Source organism: Solanum tuberosum, unplaced genomic scaffold (assembly GCF_000226075.1).
Source record: "Solanum tuberosum cultivar DM 1-3 516 R44 unplaced genomic scaffold, SolTub_3.0 scf00115, whole genome shotgun sequence".
Lineage (NCBI taxonomy): Eukaryota > Viridiplantae > Streptophyta > Magnoliopsida > Solanales > Solanaceae > Solanum > Solanum tuberosum.
Window position 1 is genome coordinate 1406098 of NW_006239044.1, and position 18325 is coordinate 1424422.

The 18325-nt window shown below is 33.8% G+C and overlaps 2 protein-coding genes across 4 annotated transcripts; both read right to left on the reverse strand.

The window, feature by feature from the left end:
- Nucleotides 1-1198: 1198 nt before the first annotated feature.
- On the reverse strand, nucleotides 1199-5298 carry LOC102589026 (zinc finger protein GIS-like). Its single transcript, XM_015309983.1, has 2 exons — nucleotides 5124-5298; nucleotides 1199-1804 (listed from the first exon to the last, which is right to left on the reverse strand). Exon 2 carries the CDS (start codon nucleotides 1800-1802, stop codon nucleotides 1215-1217), a length of 588 nt encoding a protein of 195 aa, XP_015165469.1. The 5' UTR covers nucleotides 1803-1804; nucleotides 5124-5298; the 3' UTR covers nucleotides 1199-1214.
- On the reverse strand, nucleotides 5290-18095 carry LOC102588250 (sterol 3-beta-glucosyltransferase UGT80A2). Of its 3 annotated transcripts, XM_006350242.2 has the most exons (15): nucleotides 17747-17830; nucleotides 16869-16932; nucleotides 16656-16762; nucleotides 15318-15557; nucleotides 13061-13172; nucleotides 11961-12131; nucleotides 10290-10353; nucleotides 10092-10149; nucleotides 9763-9940; nucleotides 9506-9636; nucleotides 7904-8006; nucleotides 7703-7779; nucleotides 6231-6278; nucleotides 5993-6142; nucleotides 5290-5654 (listed from the first exon to the last, which is right to left on the reverse strand). In XM_006350242.2, exons 2-15 carry the CDS (start codon nucleotides 16900-16902, stop codon nucleotides 5484-5486), a joined length of 1644 nt encoding a protein of 547 aa, XP_006350304.1. In that variant the 5' UTR covers nucleotides 16903-16932; nucleotides 17747-17830; the 3' UTR covers nucleotides 5290-5483. The 3 variants fall into 3 exon arrangements, with proteins under 3 accessions (XP_006350304.1, XP_006350303.1, XP_006350302.1); XM_006350241.2 differs by lacking the exon at nucleotides 16869-16932 and having other exon boundaries at nucleotides 17747-18095; XM_006350240.2 differs by lacking the exon at nucleotides 16869-16932 and having other exon boundaries at nucleotides 16656-16843; nucleotides 17747-18095.
- Nucleotides 18096-18325: the final 230 nt, after the last annotated feature.

Consider the following 18325-nt stretch of genomic DNA (forward strand, 5'->3'; position numbering starts at 1 on the left):
CAAAAAAAGAAAGAAGTAAGAAAAGTAGGTCATCATTTTTTAAACGGATGGAGTAATATTTTATAGTTTATTATATATATACTCCCTCCGTCCAAAAATAATTGTTCACTATACTATTTTAGGATATGTCCACTTTATAAATCAATGAATAATTTTACACTTAGGGTGTGTTTGGTATGAAGGAAAACATTTTCCGGAAAATGTTTTTCCAATTTTCTCATGTTTGATTGGGTAAAATATTTTGAAAAATGTTTTCCAAATCAACTCATTTTTTCTCAAATTTAAGGAAAATAACTTCCCTTCAAAAATTAAGGAAAACATTTTCCAAAACTTTCCTCCAACTTCATATTGCAATTTTTTTTGTTGAGAAAATCAATTTAAAGCTTATGTTTAAACAATATTTTTCAACTTCAATTTTTTTAGAATTATTTTATTACCCCACCCTCACCCTGATTGTGATCCAGCTATTTTTAGAAAGGGGCGACATATAATATGAGACGGAGGGAATATATTCAAATGGTGATATAGTAAAAATTCCCTTCTATTTATAGTTTCTTAAGGAGTGTGCTAAGTTAATAGTGAACAACTATTGTTGGACAAATGGAGTATTATATATACTTCCTTTGTCCCTAATTACTTGTCCACTTTTCATTTTTTAGTTGTCCCTAATTACTTGTCTATTTTGACAAATCAATAAAAGATAAATTTTTATTATTTTCTTAATAAGCGTGTCAATTCAAAAATGAATAAATAATTAAGGACAGATGGAGTATAACATATTCCATCAAAAAGTTATTTCATTCCAACAACTCAAACCAAGATATTTCCTAAAAGAGCTAAACACATCACTCATGCAAATTGCCCAATAGAGCGGCCCATAAATCTAAAAAGATCCGACCATAAGGTCAACTCTCAGTTGCCCGAAAAAAATAAGAAAAAGGAACAGGCTTTTCGCTAACTACCGTATAATCTTTTTCTTCAACTTCAACTAGTATTTTTTTTTTCAATTTCAATCAAATAATCTCCAAACAATACTAAAATGTATATTTCAATTAGGTCTAAATTTAACCTTAAGCATCATTAGAGGAATTAGTCATTCAGAATAGCTATGAATTATAATAATCATTGAGGAACAAATTAAAAAAGCTATTAAAAAAAAAAGTGATGGGCATTCTAAATAAAATTCAAAAATCCCATACAAAAAAAAAGGGAAATTATAAATGAAGTGACAAATCAAGCTTCTGATCTCTATCGTCCTTAACAAAAGTTGGTACGTTCTCTTGACATTCTTCAAAGAAGTCATCGTTGCACACATAAGGGTTACTATTACTATTATTCATATAGTTCCCAAATTGATTTCGATAGAGGATCGTCGCGTTATTATTATTATTATTATTTTCAAATCTTGGTGCTCCATTTGATCCAAATGATCTGCTAGAAAACTGTTGTTGGCTAGGTGGGAAGTGGCAAAAGTTGGCTGCATGAGCAGTAATGTAAAGAGAAGGATGATTTATAAGGCCAATGGGATGATGATTAGGTGCAAAAACAAGAGGCGTGCCTTGTGGTAGTAGTGAAGAGAAGTTAGTAGCATAGTCATGATGATGATGATGAGATGGCATAATTGATCTCTTGTTCTTTCTAGCTGCTGTCCTTTCTTTCTTGTGAGCATTTTGATGACCACCCAATGCTTGTGAACTGTGAAACTTTCTTGAACAATATAAACAAGGAAATGACCTTGTGTTGTTGTTGTCTTCTGATGTATGGTTATTTGATTGGACATGGCTTACTTTCTCACTCTCCATTCCTGAAAAAGGAAGAAAAACAACATTAATTCCAAATGGCTTGAACTCAGCTACATTCAACTACTTAGGATTCGTCTTGATAGTTGCAGGTTAGAGTTATGTAAGTATTAGTATATGAATTAGTTAGGAGAGAATTTATGTATAATTCTATGCAAAGATTAGTTATACAAGGTTCACTTATTCATGTATTAGTTATTCCTTCTTTTATCATGCATAAGATAATACATATATTTTCTCGTAAGTTATACATGTAGTAGTTATGTGAATTTCTAAATTGCAAATCAAATACCGCATTAATTTTATACATGAATAACTTATCTTCTAACCGACTACCGAACATGATATTACTTATGCAAAATTTAATACCTGCATTAACTCATTTTCAAACCATCTACCAAACAACAACCCCTTTAAAGTATTTTGATATCTTAAAGGACTAAAAGGTTCCTGTAGGACAAAAAAATAGTGGTGGAGCCAAGAATTCAAGTAAGAGGATTGAAAAAATGTAAGAATGTTGCACTACTATTCAAAAGTTTATACATACAAAAAAAAGTTATCCTATTTGATAGTGTAATTTTCCCTCACTATAGGTAATGTAAACATACTAACATGGCAAAAAATTGAAATTATAGTGAACTAGTTACAAACCTGAGAAAACTGAAGAAGAGTTTGGTTTGGAGAGCAGAGAGTAGGAGGAACAAATAAAGAGGGAACAGAAAGAAACAAGAATATGGACTTTTGAAGTTGTGAGTTATGAAAAAAATGAGGAAAGAAAGAGATACAGTTTTAAGTTGAGAAAGTGAGGTTGGGAAATGTGAAGACAGAAATAATGAAGTAGAGTATTAAAAAGTGTGCAAATGGGGTGTGGCACAAGAAGGGGTGTATGGGCTTGGGGAAACTGCACAGAGAAGAGATAAGAAAGAGAAATTGAGTAGTAGTAAAAGAGAGGATAAGTGGGGAGAAAGTTAAGTGTATCATCATCCTTCCTGCATGCTGAGGCAATGGAAGAGATTGGTTTAGATCAGAAGAACTCAGAATTCAGAACAGAAAAACACTTGTGTATGGATTGGCTAACTTGTATCTGCTTCTGACACTTTTTTAAGCACTTACTTTTCCAACTTCACTTTCTTTTCTTTTTTTGTCTTTTTTTCTCAACTAAAAAAAGAAGAAAAGACACTTAAAAGCCTCTTAAGTTTTCAATAAAATAGTATACTTTTGTCCTCATAATTCAGAATTATAGTGAATTCTGTTCTTTATATATGTATTTGGGAGAGGTTATTAGGCGAATATGGTGCATCTTCAACTTCCCAAGTTATGATCTTAGATAGGAGTTTAATGGAGATCGCAGATAAGAGTAGAATGATAGTAGGTAGTAGAGAGTTGTTTTTATTATTAGCCTATTCATGTCTTTGCTAGGTGGAAGGGCGAAGCCCACATCTAAGGAGTGTTGAGCGATATCCCTTCGTCGAAAAATTACATCGTATATAGAGATCAATTTTTTTAAAATAAATAACTATATATACAAGTATTGACTTCTTTTGATAGAAGTTGAAGATTTAGTCTTAGTGGTTACGAGGTTATAAAAAAAATTTGAGGTCGTGTGTTCTGATCCTTCTAGACTACTAATTTATGTAGTTTTTAATGTTAAGCTTTTTATTATCATTTGTGGTTTACTGCGCCTGCACCTTGTTGTTATTATTATAGTTTCTTGCATGTTTGGCATTACTGTGCTATTAGCTTTCATATTTTTCTTTTAATAATTATTTTAATTTGCTTGATTCGAGGGTCTTTCGAAAACAACCTATAAATAAATAAATAAATAAATAAATAAATATAAATTCGAGCTATCTATATAGTCCGAGTTAAGAGTAAATTCAATGAAATTTACTGGTCTAGCCTAGATCCAGGACGAAAAGTAATTACTTAAGGGGAAACTAAGCAAATACCATATAAAAGTAAAATAATTACAAACATATACCCATTTACATTCATATCCCACTAAATAATTACAATATATACCCCCAACTAATTTCGCTTAATTAATACTAAATCAGTATATATATATTGTATTGGTATCATTAAGGTTTCTTGTTCAGAAATTATTCATTAGTTAATGAAACTATAAGAGTATATCTTGGATATATATACTCTTATAGTATCATTGACTAATGAATAATTTCTGAACAAGAAACCTTAGTGATACCACAACAATATACATATTTTTCTAGTGTCATTGACTAATGAGTAATTTCTGAACAAGAAACCTTAGTGATACCACAACAATATACATATTTTTCTAGTGTCATTGACTAATGAGTAATTTCTGAACAAGAAACCTTAATGATATCAATATAGTATATGATATGATTTAATATCAGCTAAGCAAAAATTATCAGTCTTATAAATGATACCAATACTATCAGTTGAGCCAAATTTTCAATCTTAATAAATAGGGTATGGGCTGTAATTATTTATGAGAGAATAGGTATTTCAGAAATTACTTTGAATTTAGATATGAACTTGTAATTATTTTGGATTTTATGGCTCATTTAAGAACTAGTAATGCCCAAAAGCTAGATGCTGCTAGTGTTTACCAATGGTTTCCCAGTTGACAAAAGCTATATGCACACTAGAGGGGATTGGGTCAGAATTTTAGTTGTCTTCATCTTTCTACAAAATGGCCTTCTACACTGCCCTAAAACTGCTTTATTCAATAAATAGTTATGGGAGAAAAAGAGCAACTTGTCTTTCTCCTATCTGACATCCACCGCCGATTGTTATGCAACTTGTCCCTTCTTCCCCATCCATTGGTTGCATGTCTTGGGACTTCACGTATGTCATCACATACAAAAACAATAACAACAGTGGTCCATATGTTCACGGACGTGGCAACTCTCAACAGGTTTTTCAAGACAAAACCATTCACCACTCATGTGGCAGCAGCACATATAGTTAATGCCACACTACTCCACCTCCCCCATCCTAATAATAAAGAAAAATATCTTTTTTGTTAGAATTTCTGACTTTAGGATTTATCTTTCTACTACTTTTGCATGTGTGACTATCAGTGTTTTGTTTCTTTAAGCATCAAACAGTGCACCAGTGAAGGTCAAGTTGTAGAAAGCCAATGAACAAGTGCAACTCACTATTAAATGCTGCAACAAGCCAACTACTGAAAAGTGCACAGAGCTTTGGGAATATCAAATACAGGATAGTTACGGAACCTCCTTCTTGTTCTCATCGCTACCTGTGTACTTTCTCGAATGGCATGCTGCAATAAATAATTTTTTACAACAACCTGAGCAAATTCAGAATACTAACCTCTAATATGTAGCAGATTTGAGCCAATACATAGCCCCTCAACTCCCAGAAAATCTTGCAAATGGAACAACAAATGAGGAGGAAGAAAAAATAAATTAGACAACACTTTTATCGTGGTAAAAACGCCCTTTTGAAGTGCAAACAGTAATAGTTCTTGAAACAAAACTAGGACAACTTAGAACTTTTATTTGACTCATGGTATCCAACTATTTACGGTAGCAATGTAATGATCTATTGCTAGCCTGCTAGGAGATAGCACCATTGGTTGTGTATAAAAATATTACATTATTGCAGGAACAAGGTACAGATAGTTTATAGTGATAAACAGACAATTTCGCACATCTTTATCCACTTTGAGATCTAGCAAAAACCTAAGCATCTTCTTAAAGAAAATAAACTTCGTCGTGCAGGTGTTTCATCAAGATCAGGCTCATTATTGCGGGGAAGATGCTTAAAGAAGGCTTTTACTGCTCCAGTGACCCCATCTTCATTCTCCATCGCCTTAGCCAGCTCAACTGCGCGCTCCTTTACCTGTGAATTACCTCACGTGTTCATATTGAAAAACATTAACAACAACTAAGCTTTGGTCTCATACAACCATGCCTTGAGTTTTTTGGTTTCCCTTTAAAAATAAAAGGAACAACTTGGTAAATAACTCCATCTTGAATTGATAATTCACAATTTGTCTCAAGTTTCTAGTTAGATAAAGGATGATGCAATATGACACAAAGATTCAAAAGACCCATTGAACATAACTTTGGCAAATTAAACTCCAGTATGTATGCTAATTCATGATTTAAAAACTTTTGCTTTTACATAATTTCTGCAAGAAATTCAGGTACATGGGATAAAAATCCATAGCAAAGTACCTTAGGATCAAGCATGAATTCAATTGCCTCAACCAGCTTAGGAAGGGAAAATTCATCGATAGGTATAGGTGGAGGGCCTACACCTCTAGCGTGCACCCTTTCCCCCCAAAATGGCTGGTCACCAAAGAAGGGTACAATAGTTGTTGGACACTGTAATCCCAAAATATGATAAAATCCAATTAGCCCAAATAAACACAAAAGGAAACAAGAGTAAAACAGAGGTTGCTGAAATCATCACCGCAGCTTTAAGACCAGCAGCCGTTGTTCCAGCACCCCCATGGTGCACCTGGAAAGAAAGAGAAAACTGGTAATGTCACTTATCATACACATGCTAAGCTGGATGATACTTCAAATACAAATCACATAAAAGGGAGTTTGTTAAAGCTTTCAATTGACTGAGAACTAGAGACAGCGGCCTTTATGAAGCAATAGAGAGCACCAACACCCCTCCCCTTCTCTGCCCAACTCCCACTCTTGCAATGTATTTGTCAGTGGCACAAAAATTTTCAAACCATCAATTCCCCTACGGCCCTACCCAACCGCGTGCAACTCACAGCAGCATAAATTTGTTGACTCAACTCATATAGAAAGTAACCTATCAGAAAGACACTAGAAAGGAAGTAGCACTTCAATCTCAAATCTTGACGAGGGAAATATTTTATCATATTTTGTGAGAGAAAGCAGTTTATCTAATTTCCCATGTTAGCACAATCAAGTCTTTTGAAAAAAAAAAATTACACAGTCAAAGGCAACCAACCGCTAGGCTTAATAAACATTTTAATCCAAACCATTGCTGTTACATTAACGTTGCAGGTTTATGCCACTTTGGTCCTGGATCTGAACCCATATTTTGCAGCTGATGGCTATTACAACCCAGTCTGGGACTATGTTAAGAAGTCTACAAACCCACCAAACTGGCACACATTTACGCATCTATAAAAACAAAGGGAGGCCAAGACGGGAAACACATGCAACTGGGGATGGAGCCAGGAATTTATTTAAGCGGATTCAAAAAGAAACTAGAATGTTACCATTGGGATTCAACTGTGAAATTAAGCAAATCTTGAACCCCTTCTACTACTCTAGAATTTTTCCCGATGTCAAGGGGATTCAATAGCTTAATGTAACCAGCAAAATACATTTTTAGCCTATTTACAAGGTATAATATATCGATGAAGGGGATTTGGTACCGTTTCCCGTGGCTATGAATACCTTTGAAAGGTTAAAGTGAAATAGTTCAATTTGGTCAAGAACTAAAAATAGGGGAGTGATAAGGGCTCCATTTAGTTTCGCCACTGCATGCAACATAATCAGAGAGCTCTATGTGCTTACAAAGCTGTAGAAACAACGAAAAAGTGGTCAGAGACATGCACACATCGTCATGCATAGCATCTTATGTCTCAAGCCTAGGCCATGCAACTCTAACAGTCAAGAATTTGTGACCCATATTATATCAACTAGATAGTAACATTATACCATTAGTAACAAAAAATAAGACCGAAGTCTTTATTGATAATCCCACATAAAAACTATGTATACCAATTTATAAGCCTAAGTCAATATTGAAAATCACATGTCAGTCCTCCATTTTTAATTGCGCCTCAAACCAAAGTTTTGTCCTATGGCCTTAGGCTTCTGATATTTCCTTGAGCTTCTTCACCGAATAGCTAAAAGATACAGAAAAACGAGTAAAAGTTGCAAAAGGCTCACCACTGCAGAACATTGTAAGAATAGCCAATCATGGGGACAATTATCAAGCAAGTACACAAAATCCTTTGGCTCAGCCACTGGATACAACAAAAAACAAGTATTAGCTGAGTACCACCTCCAAAATTTCATGAGTTACCTACACAAACATAAATAATTAAATAAATTGATTATTCTTACACTAGAATAATAAACAGAACTTACAATTGCCAAGGCCACCCCAGCCTTTGTTAATGATCCCCCTTTGTCCAGTGCGTTCCAATGCTTCAACAATTATTTGGGTCATTTTCTCTGGCTCTTGAACAGGCTGAGATTGTAGAAATAAGAAAAATTGGAGATGGATAATAAATAAATCTAAAGCTTGAATCTTGGGATATCAAAACATTAAGTAAATATGAAATATAGTGTCACAATAGTTTGACCAATTTTTAGCATTATCTGAATTATGTCTGAAGACGACGAATATTGACATGTTTACACAGATCCCTTCCTAGAGAATTTGCAATTGTGTTATATCACTTCTGATATGACATGTTATTAGCATACAACATCTGACAGAAAATTAACATTTTCTACATATAACTATTTTCAACAGTCTCAAATACAAAATTTGATTCACAGTTAAAATTTAACAATAACAACTAATCACAAAGTACAAGAAACAAGGAGCCACCATTCCTCGTTTTTCTAAATTTATCAGGGACATGGAAGGTCGTTTTAGGTTTCTCTAAAAAAAATATAACTCTCTATTTTATTTTTTATTTTTTATTTTTTTTTATTTTTTTGATAACCGAGAAATCCGTCTGTGACCCGCCCTTTGGACCAATCACAGCCTTCTAAACTCGGTGGATAATGGGCCCGCCCCTCTACCCTTCTCCACTTAAATACCGGGCTTCGCTTTGCATGGTGTGGGGCTTGAACCTGCGACCTAAGCCACAAATCCTCCACCTTTTGCCACTTGAGCTAGGCCTTGGGGGCTACACTTCAAGGGACTTCCCAAGCTCCATTAATGATGTTTACCAAAGCCAAGGAATCAGATTCTATAATGACATTAAATAATTCATTCTCCCAGCAATATTTTAAGCCTTCTCTTACAGCTACAACCTCAGTTACCAAGTTGGTTGAATCAGGAATCTTCAAACCCTTAGCCCCCACTAGATCTCCATCAACATTTCTTACACAAAAAGCTGCAGTACTAGGACCTGGATTATCTCTTGAAGCCCCATCTGTGTTACATTTCCACCAACCAATTTCTGGTGGTAACCATTTCACTAGTTTGTACTGAAAATTTGGCCTATAGCCATCCAACAAAGCTACCATATAAGGCCAAGTTTTAGGAATCTCACTATAATGAAACTTCGCTCTAATAAGCTTCTGAAGAGTACTATTAATGTCCCACAATACCTTTTCTACTGAGTAAACTCCACCATGAAATACTGTGTTTCTCCTCTTCCATAGATACCATAAAACAATATTAGGAATAGCTTGAAAGATCTCCTTTTGTCTAGAATTCCCATGAGCATCCCACCATTTTTTCATGGTTTGTTTCACTTGAATCTGAGGGCCAATGATACCAGCTGCATGTGAAACATAATTCCAAACTTTGGTAGCTATTTCACCTTTAAGAAAAAGGTGTTCTATAGTCTCTCTAGCTGGGACTATACAACAAGAACATAGTTGAGAAATGTTAGGGTTCCAGTTAGAACTCTCTATTTTCCTTCTCTTTATTGTGAAGATGGGGAAAAGGAAGAGAAGAGGAATGAGCAGAAAGAAAATATGTTAAATATTGAGGATCCTGTAACTTACAAGACTACCAAAGCCAATGTAAATGGGTTTCTGACCATCTTTCAGCCAATTTACTAGTGATTCTGGAGGTTCATAACCAGATGCAAGATCGAGGAAGCAAAATCCCACCACATCAACCTTTGGTCCCCAATCTGCAAAAGTGTAACTATATAAAGAACAGTTGCGACTTCTTTAAACAAGAATGCCTTTGATAAGACTTGCTGCTGGGAAGATAAAGGACTTCTGTGCTTGATTATAGACATCTGAAGAGTAATTACCTTTTGGTTTAGAAACAAGGTGAGGACTCCAAATATATCCATGTGGGATATCCAGCACAGAGACTTGAGAACTGCTTAAATATGTAACTGGTCTTAGCTTCAGTTTTCTTTTCCTGGTATCATTAATCATATCTCGAATTCCTAGCCAAATCAAGGAGTCAACAATCTGATACGACAGCTGCAGAATTCATAAAAGAGCAAATGTGAACAGAAACCAACCTTCTTTCTTATCTTTTTCATTGGGTGGGTGGGAGAGGGAAGAGAGGAAGGCAGTATCAAATGAAAAAGCAACACTAGATGCAAAGTACAGATATTAGAATCCAACTCACCCGATATCCAGCTGGTTGTTTAATGCGGGACAATGGATGAGGAAATTCGCTAGTTGGCCTGGTACAAAAAGAGAGAATGTTTACTTACTGAATAACCTAAGGTCCAGATCTAACTTTTCAATAGGACATGTAATATGAAATGAATATAACAAATAACTAAATAGCTTCCTAATTCTCCATTACCCAAGCAAGACTTACGTCCATGGCATTGTAAAGAAAATATGAATTGGAATTTTCAGTGCTTCCGCAACATGTGTATGCCCTGAAAAAGAGATTTCTGGGTTAGCAATAGAAACTATTCTTCCACTATCACCACAAGAACGTACATCCAAAATATTTTATTACCATAAAAGCTATGAGAAGAACCTCCATCAAAGTTCAAAGTGAGCTTGAAAAGCCACTACTAACAGAAATTTGACTGGAGGTGACTCATCCAGGACAAGATGAAATGGTCTTTATTGGGGAAGAATAAGCCAAGCATACAGAATCATTTGGCACACCCTAGTTAAAAGTGGGACCTGTTTTTCTTTTTATTCATAAATTCATGCCCACAAGAACGAATGTCAGTTATCAAACTAGAATCAACTGTCTTCCGAGGAGGATCCAGGATTATAATTCTATGGGTTCAGTATTTGGTTTTATTTATTGAACCCATCATCTTATTTGAGTTATGGGTTCATAGTGTTCAATAATTTCAACAATGTCAATGTATTTTACATTGAAAATCCAGGTCTAAGATAAACATTATGGGTTCATTATACTAGATACACCCGACTGTATTAGCCAAAAACTAACACAACTACCCTCCAGATCCATTTCCAAGACCTTCAATCCGCAGGTTCAAATTCATGTCGGTCTATTGTGAAAGTGACCATTCAACAACTATGCTTCAAACAAAATGACACAAACTTCTTCAGCTTTTCTCATCCTTGAAAACAATAAAGTACTACTTTTACACATCTGAAAAGCAAATATACTATTAATGCATGAATAAAAGAAACTTTCTCAAGTTTATATGAATTTGCACATATCTAACTATACTTCATGGGTCATCAAAGTCAATACCCAAAATCAATTTCCAGTTAATGTATGTTACTTATACTATGTATCAAAGTATGATCTAAATGAACACTAATGGAACATAAAACTCTGGCCAAAATCTCCCACATACTACTAACAGTTTCAGTATGTACAGTATAGTGCAAGAATTATCTCAATTCTTTGAGATAATAAGCTATAGTAAAAGATTTCTGAACGATGTTGGAGTCAATCTCTTCTCTTCTGACTACAGTATACAAAAGTGAGAAAATACTGTCTGAAACTTGGCAAAGTAAAAGGCAGACCACAAGCTTAACAAACAGGTAATATAACTAGGTTCTCTCTGAGCATTACTTTCATTTCTCTTGCCAAAGTTGAGAGGGGCACAGTGTGTTCTGAGACTATGTAGCTAAATATGTTGGCGTAATCTGCGAAGTACTGGAGTAAATTTTTGTTTTTTATTATAAGGTAAACAAATTTTATCAAAGCAAGCACCAAGATGGTACTGCAAAATAAGAAGACACAAAATTACAAAGAACACCATATATCAATATAACTACAATCATCTCAATGAATCTAAGAAGTCTAAAACATCTGAGAAATCTTCAACCATCCTCTCCTTACACCGGTAAGTATCTTTTCAGGAGAAAAAATCTATCATTTCATCTTCTTCTTTTTTTAATATAAAAGACTCAGGTTTTCTAAAGAGCTTCATGCAAACACTTGATAAAAGAGTCAGCAAACAGGTAAGATTACCTATATGCTCGGAGATTATTAACAAGGAAATGAGCAAGCAAAATGGTATAGAAATGCACAATTTACACATCTTACCATATGCTGGGGGATTAGCAATAATCGCATCTGGTTTAAAGGGTACCCCAGTATCCATATCAGGTTCTTCGCAAGCTGGGAGTAGAGAACTTATAATATCCTTCAATTGGTTTCTCTGAACAGGAATTTCTGAGGGTGCAGAAGGTAAGAAGCCCTTGTTTTTAACCATATCTACAAATCAAGAGAAAGAATGTTAAGTCAATTCTGATAAGAACTTTGCACTTAATGACAATTATGAATGAAGGCTCCCATTGAAATTGATGAAATTTGAAGCAATCAGCAATTCGTCAAATTCAAGCATCTAAGGACATTCTCTACAACAGCTTAGAGGCAGACCACATATTCTGGTGTACCTACAAACCCAGAGACAAAGCACTTGCAGATGATGTGCAAGATGTTTAGGAACCAAGTCTAATACCCTTATATAATACTAAACCTCAATTTATGCACCAAAAAAGACTCACAAAACAAGATTTTTACTGGCAAAGTAATCTAAGTTCAAGTAAATGAAGTCTTTTAATCTTCAGTTCTACAAGGAAAAAATCATTATCCAATAGAGGAAATGACTTTCTAGAGAGTATAAGAAATAACTAAGGATGGACTTGTTCTTTCAGATTGATTCTTTCTTCCCTTTCGTTTTATTTATCCTGTTTTGGTTTCAGATGGGATATTTTGAAGCCCTTTGCAGCAGGTTTAACATTTGATCCTTGAAAATACAAAATGAATCAAGCTAGTTTACCTTATTACTACTTACTAGTTATGGGCAACAAGAAGCGGACGCACTTCCAAGCAATTCAGATGTAGTCCTTCAACATTAACCAGTCAATGGATATACATAATGAATTTTCCGTTATGAAAATTCAATATCAAGGTTTGCCACAACCATGTGAACCAATCACAAGTTTGTTATACCTCACTTGTTTTAGGTTGAACAGAGTTACAAAGATAATGATGATTAATAACACAATGTTTTGCGAAGATCCAAAAATGGTAAGCACACATCTAGAAATGTAGAGTATCAGATAAAGTACAAGCAACACACTAGACCCACATGAGATTGTTAATTCAGTTTCAGAACAAACAGAAACTTAGGAACATACATCCAGCCAAAACTTTTGGATCACCCCCGAGAGGATAGAACTCCAACCCAGCGGTTAAGACAAACTCTTTGAAATTTGCATGGGTTGCCAGCCTCACTCGATGGCCATACTCCTGCAACAGCAATTCTGTCAACAAGCTAGCATAGACCAAACCATACTTTATTAGCTATGACAATAAACAATCAGAGACAAAATCAAAACAAGAGATAAGTCATCATAGAATACGGCTTCTTAGACAAGATTAGCATCTTATAAGAAGCAAAGGGTCTTCATGGCAAAGGAAACAACTTCTCTTCTAATCCATTGACCACTAAATGGTGGAACACCATTAATTCAAGGTGGACCACCATTAACTGAAGATCTATCAAAGAGAAGGGTTCTCAACAGAAATACAAAATAACTATTGACCATCTCCAACCCACTTCTATCTTACTCTCTATTCTCTATATTAGGGAGAGTAAAATAGAGAATGGGCACTCCAACCCTTTTTATTATAGTCTCTATCCTTCATTTTTAGAGAAGTGAGAGAACTACTATTCACACTCTTTATTTCATTTTTTCATTATTTTATTATTATTTTGTAATTAACATATTATTTTACATATAATGTCATTAATTAAATATTTAATATTGGTAATTCTTTTTAAATGTAATATAATATTTTAAAATATATATTATTTAATATATACTACTTTCATCCTGAATTGATAATATTTCTTTTTCTTTTTTTTTCACTTTAATATAATTTGATTTATTATTAATTTTCACTATAAAGAATGCACAAAATTAAATGGTCTACAATTGTTCAAACTATTTGTGATCCACGTTCTCAAAAGAAGAAATATTTTGCAATGAAACAAGAATTGTGCCGAAAAGATGTTGAACATGCATTCGGAGTTTTGCAATCACATTTTGCAATTATTGCAGGACCGCCACATTTTTGGAGAAAGGAAGTGTTACATGATATAATGACTACATGTATTATACTGCACAACATGATAATCGAGGGTGAACGTAATCTTAATGCATCATCGTAGAGGCTCAAGCTACAACGATATAAATGGTGGTAGATGAAAATTTCCGATTTGAACAATTTTTAGTTAGATATAAAAAAATGAAGGACAAAAATGTTCATCATAAACTCCGTATTGCATTAATAGAGCATTTACAGGAACAATGTAATAATCTTAAAAGTTGAGTATTTATGTAAGTTTATGTAATTTTCATAAATGATTTCAGATTTATTTGAATCGTCCATTAATTTGTATTATGTTATTTAGAAATTTAGAATTAAATATAATTTTATATCGAATAAAGAATTTGAAAAAATAAAATTTTATATCACATGAAAATTAAATAAAGTGATTATTTGGAAAAAGAAAAGAAAGGATTTATATTATGACATAAGAAAATAAGAATGAAATAGAAGTAATAATATAATATTGAGGAGAGAGAAGAAGATTCTTTTTTGGAGAGTAAAATAGAGAATTGGGTTGGAGTTGGTTGTTCGAGAAAATAGAGAAATTTATATTTTGAGAGTAAAATAGAGAATAGGGTTGGAGATACGCTAATACACCTGGGAGGACAACTGGCATTTACAGGTATCAAGGGTATCTCTCGTGACATCGTAAAAAAGTATAGCTATGTAACTCCATCACAAAAGCATCAGTCGAAAATTTGAGTTATAAAAACTATGGCTACCAGCGCAAATGTTCCATCAGCAAAAAGACAATGTTTTTTCAATTCTAACTCCTTATTTCAGCAGAACATTTCATGGCAAGAAAAGCATAATTTAAGACATAATCAATGCAACAAGTAAGAAGAATGGGTCTGTCTTATAAATACATTACGATTTCTCAAGTATGAAAAAAAGAAACAAGGAAGAGGGAAGGTAAAACCACAAACTGGATCATCAGGTTCATGATGCAATCTTGTTTGCTGGTTTTCTCGAGCTTTGAGCAAGTCCAAGTTTCAATCACCAAATGGATTGGAGGCATAACAAATTTGAAATGTTAAAACTGAAATGACTAGGACAGTAACCCACAACAAAAAAAGGACACTGGAAATTTGTAAGGAAAGAATGTCACTATAGGTCTCCGATTCAGAAATCAAGCCACAGTGAAAAATACACTCTGCTCAAAGAGTTGCAAGTGTTTTTCACCGATTTAACATTTTAAAATACATATGTATAATGCATGTACAATGTGGAAACAGCTTGCAGATATAGAATCTGAGATTGCAAAATGATGTCAGGTACCTGCAAACGTTTGCCAATTGCAATAAAAGGTTGCACATCACCACGTGTTCCAACAATAAGCATTACAATCTGTATTGGAGGAATATAGTGAAGTTCTAGTTCATCAAGAGGCTCATCTTCAACTTCATTACAGACACTTTGAGATTCAACTCCAAGGACCCTGGATTCTTCATCACCCGGAATCTCAAATTCTACAGTTCCATTGTCTCTGACAGTTGCGATCCTCTTCAACAACTTGAGCTGCAGTATGTTAAGTGCAAAACAAGCATCAAAGTGATGTAAATTAGTTGAATGATTTATCCATCCTTGAGTGATATAAAATTCAATAGTATGAAACACCAACAATGACAAGACAAAATAGTATGATGTTCCTAAGGGTGCCAAATTAATCCCAAGCAGGTACTCTGCCCAACTCGCCCAAGTTTGGACGGGTTGCATTAAGAATATACCCATTGGTGGGTCAACAAGCGTATGTGCAAATTGACCTATCTAATAGCCTGTGCCTACCTGTCCAACCAAGTCCCAAGATATGTACTTTTTCTTTTTGTTTAGTTTGCTATAAATTTCTCCTCTCCAATTTCACATACTTTTTCTTTCTATAAGAAAAGAAACAATCTTTTGGGTTGTTAATTAAACATGGTATGATAAATGAAGAAATGGTTTCGACTTGCGCATTGTTAGACTATGAAACATTGTTTAGCCCAAATTGATCGAATCTGATGGGGTTAGGTCACGGTCATTTATTGATTAAACTTGTTTGACAAGTCCAAATGCGGCCAAACATTCCTATTTGACATCCCTAGACATTAATTGGAGATGATAATGAAGAATGCTTTTCACTGAAAATGAAAAGCATTTAAGTTATAGTTAGAGGATGTTTAGATTGGCTTAAAAGTTAGTCAAACCTACTTTTAAGTCCGTTTTTTACTTCTGAAAGTGTTTGACAAATATAAAAAATAACTTAAAATAAGTTAGGAAGTGTTTGGCAAGTTTAAAATGACTTAAAATAAGTTTTAAATGACTTGAAATAAGTCAAAAACCAATAGTAGGTCTCCCCCTACTTTTTATTTTTTTAACTTAAAAGTCATTTCAGTTTGACTTTTTATTTTTTACTTTAACAGCTACTTTTTAATGTTATCTGGTGATTGAGATAGAAAGTGAAACTAATTTCAACAAAGTGATAATGGGGAAAAAAAAGAGAGTAGAATTAGCAAGTTTTAGTTAATGTAATGGAGAGCTGAGAGAAAGGATTACCAGAAGCCAAAGCCAAAAATAGAAGTTTATAAATATGAAACATGACATGATATGATGATTTCATCTTGAAGACTTGAACTATACCTTCTGTTGTTCAGAATCGCTGTCATCAGAGATATTTGCTGCCTCTTGAGCAAATTGACTATTGTGTGTAGGTGGCTCAGTTTTTGATCTTTCCAACTTAAGATGACCTGAATGTGATTCAGATTTGTCTGAGCTAAATATTTTGTGAGGCAGTGTAGTGAAACGTGCAACTTCCGTGCCAGAAGTCTCTAACATAAAAAGTTACACACTTACAGTTAGCATAGAAGATGGCCTGTTTCAAAAGCATCAGAATTCACTGTAAAATAAATTGCATTTCCTGTCGAGCACATACAAAACAATCATCCATGTTTGTTCATCCATCACACAGAAGTAGAATGATTGTACTACAATATTTTATTGCATTTCGGCTGACTTAAATTGATGACAACACTTAGTCTCAATTACTCAAACTGTTTCAACTTGCTCCACATTGTTTGCTTATCACAGATAAAATTTGACAATTCCACAACTAAATTAGACTCTAAAGTTAATAATTTAACGTATAAAAATATTATAACTGACACTACTAAAGTTTATATTTTACTGCTTCCTCCTTATCAATTTACTATTGTGACTAATTATTATTATTTTTACGTAGTTTTTAAATATATAAATTTTATTTCAAAAAGAAAATTTGAAAATTCTATGTTGAATTTCACATAAAATATTAGTCAATCAAGCCAAACAAATTGAAACAAAGATAGTATTACTTATATCAAAAAAAAAAAAAAATAGTTCATTCAAAATATCACTAATAAGAATTCATAAACCTGTGAAACATTTTGGAACAAGGCGAATTTATTCAGTTCGAATCCTTGTGTAGGTAAACTGCAAAAAAAAAAAAAAAAAAAAAAAGTTCATTCAAAATATCACTAATAAGAATTCATAAACCTGTGAAACATTTTGGAACAAGGCGAATTTATTCAGTTCGAATCCTTGTGTAGGTAAACTGCAAAAAAAAAAAAAAAAAGTTCATTCAAAATATCACTAATAAGAATTCATAAACCTGTGAAACATTTTGGAACAAGGCGAATTTATTCAGTTCGAATCCTTGTGTAGGTAAACTGCAAAAAAAAAAAAAAAAAAAAAACCTGAAGAGTCGCTGACGACATTGGAAACTGAACCACCAACTATTTCTCTGCTATCCAGTTCAGTAACAGCATCACAAGCATTATCATCTCCATATTCATCTACAACATCCTTCTTTGTCGACATTGATACTTCACCTGAACTAGAAAATGAGCTCGCCGGACCAAAATTCGTCGAAGACTCCGGTATCGCTAGCTTCACCGCCTCCAGCGAACTCTGCTTCCCTTGTTCCAGATTTTTTGCAACTTCTCAAAATCTGCAAGCAAACAGAGAAATCCAGCAGAAAGTAGTATAAGGTGAAGAGAGAGGGGTGCGAAGAGGAGAGAGAGAAAGAGCACGTTTGAATTGTTAGAGAAATCATGCCAACCGCAATGGGGAAATAGGAAATAATGATGGATATTTTTGTAATTAGCGAATGCTCTATTTCATGTATGAGCTGGCCGTAAGTAGGGGTGGGTTTTCGGTATTTGGTTCGGCATTATCAAATTTTGCGTTTAGTAATTCGTTAATTGATAGTTAAAAGTAGATATCAAATATTAAAATTTAAAATTTTAATTTGATAATAGGTAAATTAAATATCG